Source organism: Alexandromys fortis, unplaced genomic scaffold (genome assembly GCF_014885135.2).
Source record: "Alexandromys fortis isolate MF-2015 unplaced genomic scaffold, M_Fortis_MF-2015_v1.1 scaffold_45, whole genome shotgun sequence".
NCBI lineage: Eukaryota > Metazoa > Chordata > Mammalia > Rodentia > Cricetidae > Alexandromys > Alexandromys fortis.
The window spans coordinates 5,286,440-5,288,112 of record NW_026067926.1 but is presented as its reverse complement, the minus strand read 5'-3'; the positions used below and the strand labels follow the sequence as shown (position 1 = coordinate 5,288,112).

At 54.8% G+C, this 1,673-nt stretch overlaps 1 protein-coding gene across 1 annotated transcript in view; it reads right to left on the bottom strand.

Annotated features, from left to right (window-relative positions):
- Crym (crystallin mu) overlaps positions 1–1,257 on the bottom strand; it is a 15,459-nt gene extending 14,202 nt beyond the window's left edge. Inside the window, exons 1-2 of the mRNA XM_050143245.1 lie at positions 1,009–1,257; positions 314–467 (exon numbers count right to left, since the gene is read on the bottom strand). Of these exons, the coding sequence (XP_049999202.1) occupies positions 314–467; positions 1,009–1,178 (324 nt within the window). The 5' untranslated portion in view covers positions 1,179–1,257. The remainder of the gene's footprint in view (positions 1–313; positions 468–1,008) is intronic.
- Between the last annotated feature and the right edge of the window lie 416 nt (positions 1,258–1,673).

Sequence of the window (1,673 nt, the reverse complement as noted above, 5' to 3'; positions counted from 1 at the left end):
AGGACTCGATGAATAAATGTCTCTTTGGCTACTACTTTAGTTCAAGCTATGCGGTTGGTGTGTCTGTCTGCACGGGAACAGAAGCAGGAATAACAGGATTGTCATTCCCATAGCCACATGTTTGTAAGCCACTGTGGGCTCAAAGTGGTCTTAGAAACAGATACTGTCCAGGTCACCTTTGCTGACATCTCATGCTGGTCACTCGTGATCATATGTCACCTCTCACGGCTTAATTCTGGGCCTAAGGAACACTCTCTACTCCAGGAGGGACTTGCTTTTCCTGCTCTGTCCCAAGGGAGAAGAGGTTGCTTACCGCCAGCAGGGAGCCATTGCTGGGCTCAAAGAGAAGCACTGAAGCCTGGTGGGAGGGGACGGTGGATGAGTTGCTGTGGCCCTCGTAGAAGGTGACTAACTTGGTGGTGAGTGCATCCTCAGTTGCACTGTAGGCTGGCATGACTCCCAGGAAGCTGAGAGAGAGAGAGAGAGAGAGAGAGAGAGAGAGAGAGAGAGAGAGAGAGAGAGAGGAGTTGCAACTCCTTCCAGTCTATGCTAAGTGTTCTGTGAAGTCCCATTCATCTTCAGTCCTCCATCCCTGCGGCTCCGCTGGCAAGCCGCTCCCCGTGCCCTCATTCCTCTGCCCTTCTCTGGGGCAGGACTCAGCCTGGCTTTGGACCAGAAAGCCATCACAGCCCTGCCACTTCTCAGCTGTGCAAGCGGTCACTAAATCACTTTACCTCTTTGGGTCTCAGTTTTCAACCAGCGGAGTGACTACCTTGGTACCTCCTTCCTTGCTAAGTAAGAATAGTGTTGAATTACAGCAGGTGGCCGCTGTAAAGCGCCCTCTTGGCACAGTGCCTGTGGGTAGTGCCCCTTAAGCGGCAGCTGTCATTAGCAAAGATCAAGCAAGACCTCTCCTCCCTTCTCCCACTGCTTTCCTCTGCGTTTCTCCGTCTTTTTTTTTTCCCGAAACCTTTTCTCCTATCACCTTCTGGTCTCTTCTTCACTCACCCTCGGTGCTTGGCCACCGGCACCACGGTGCGCACGGGCTGCATGACTCCTCCATCCGAACCTCTGGAGAAGTTCGCCAGAGCAATTTCCAAAGGCGGAATGAGGAGGCTGGAGCTTCGGAGGTGGTCCTGCACCTCGTCCGCGCTCAGGAATGCTGGCGCCCGCCTCATCTCGCCGCCTGCCTTCGAACCTGGGCCAGGCACTCACTCCACCTTCCCTAAACCGAGCCCTAAATGAGCGCACCACCAGCGGCGCAGCAACGATGGGCGGGCTTCCCGGGGAGGAGCATCGTCGCCCCGCCCCTCGATCCCGGCCACGCCCCCGCCACCCACCCCCATTCCTAGGGTTCCCGGACACTTCTCCCTAGATTGGAATCAAGGCTGCAGGCTGGAGGGGTAATTCTTGTTCCCACTCCTGTAATTAGCCATCGCCACAGCCCTGGGCACGCTATGTGTGTGGAAAGGACTTTGGGTTTCCACCTTGTCACTCCACATCAGATCCCCTGGGGCTGGGATTGTGAGAAAGATAGGAGAGATGACAGGGTGCTCGCTCTTAGTGCTTGCTTTGGTGAAAAAGGGCTTGGAGGGTTATGCTATACTTTTAATTCCGTCTCCTTCTGGAGTTTCTTCTGTTCCCAGTCTCTCTCCCACAACCACCTCTAGACA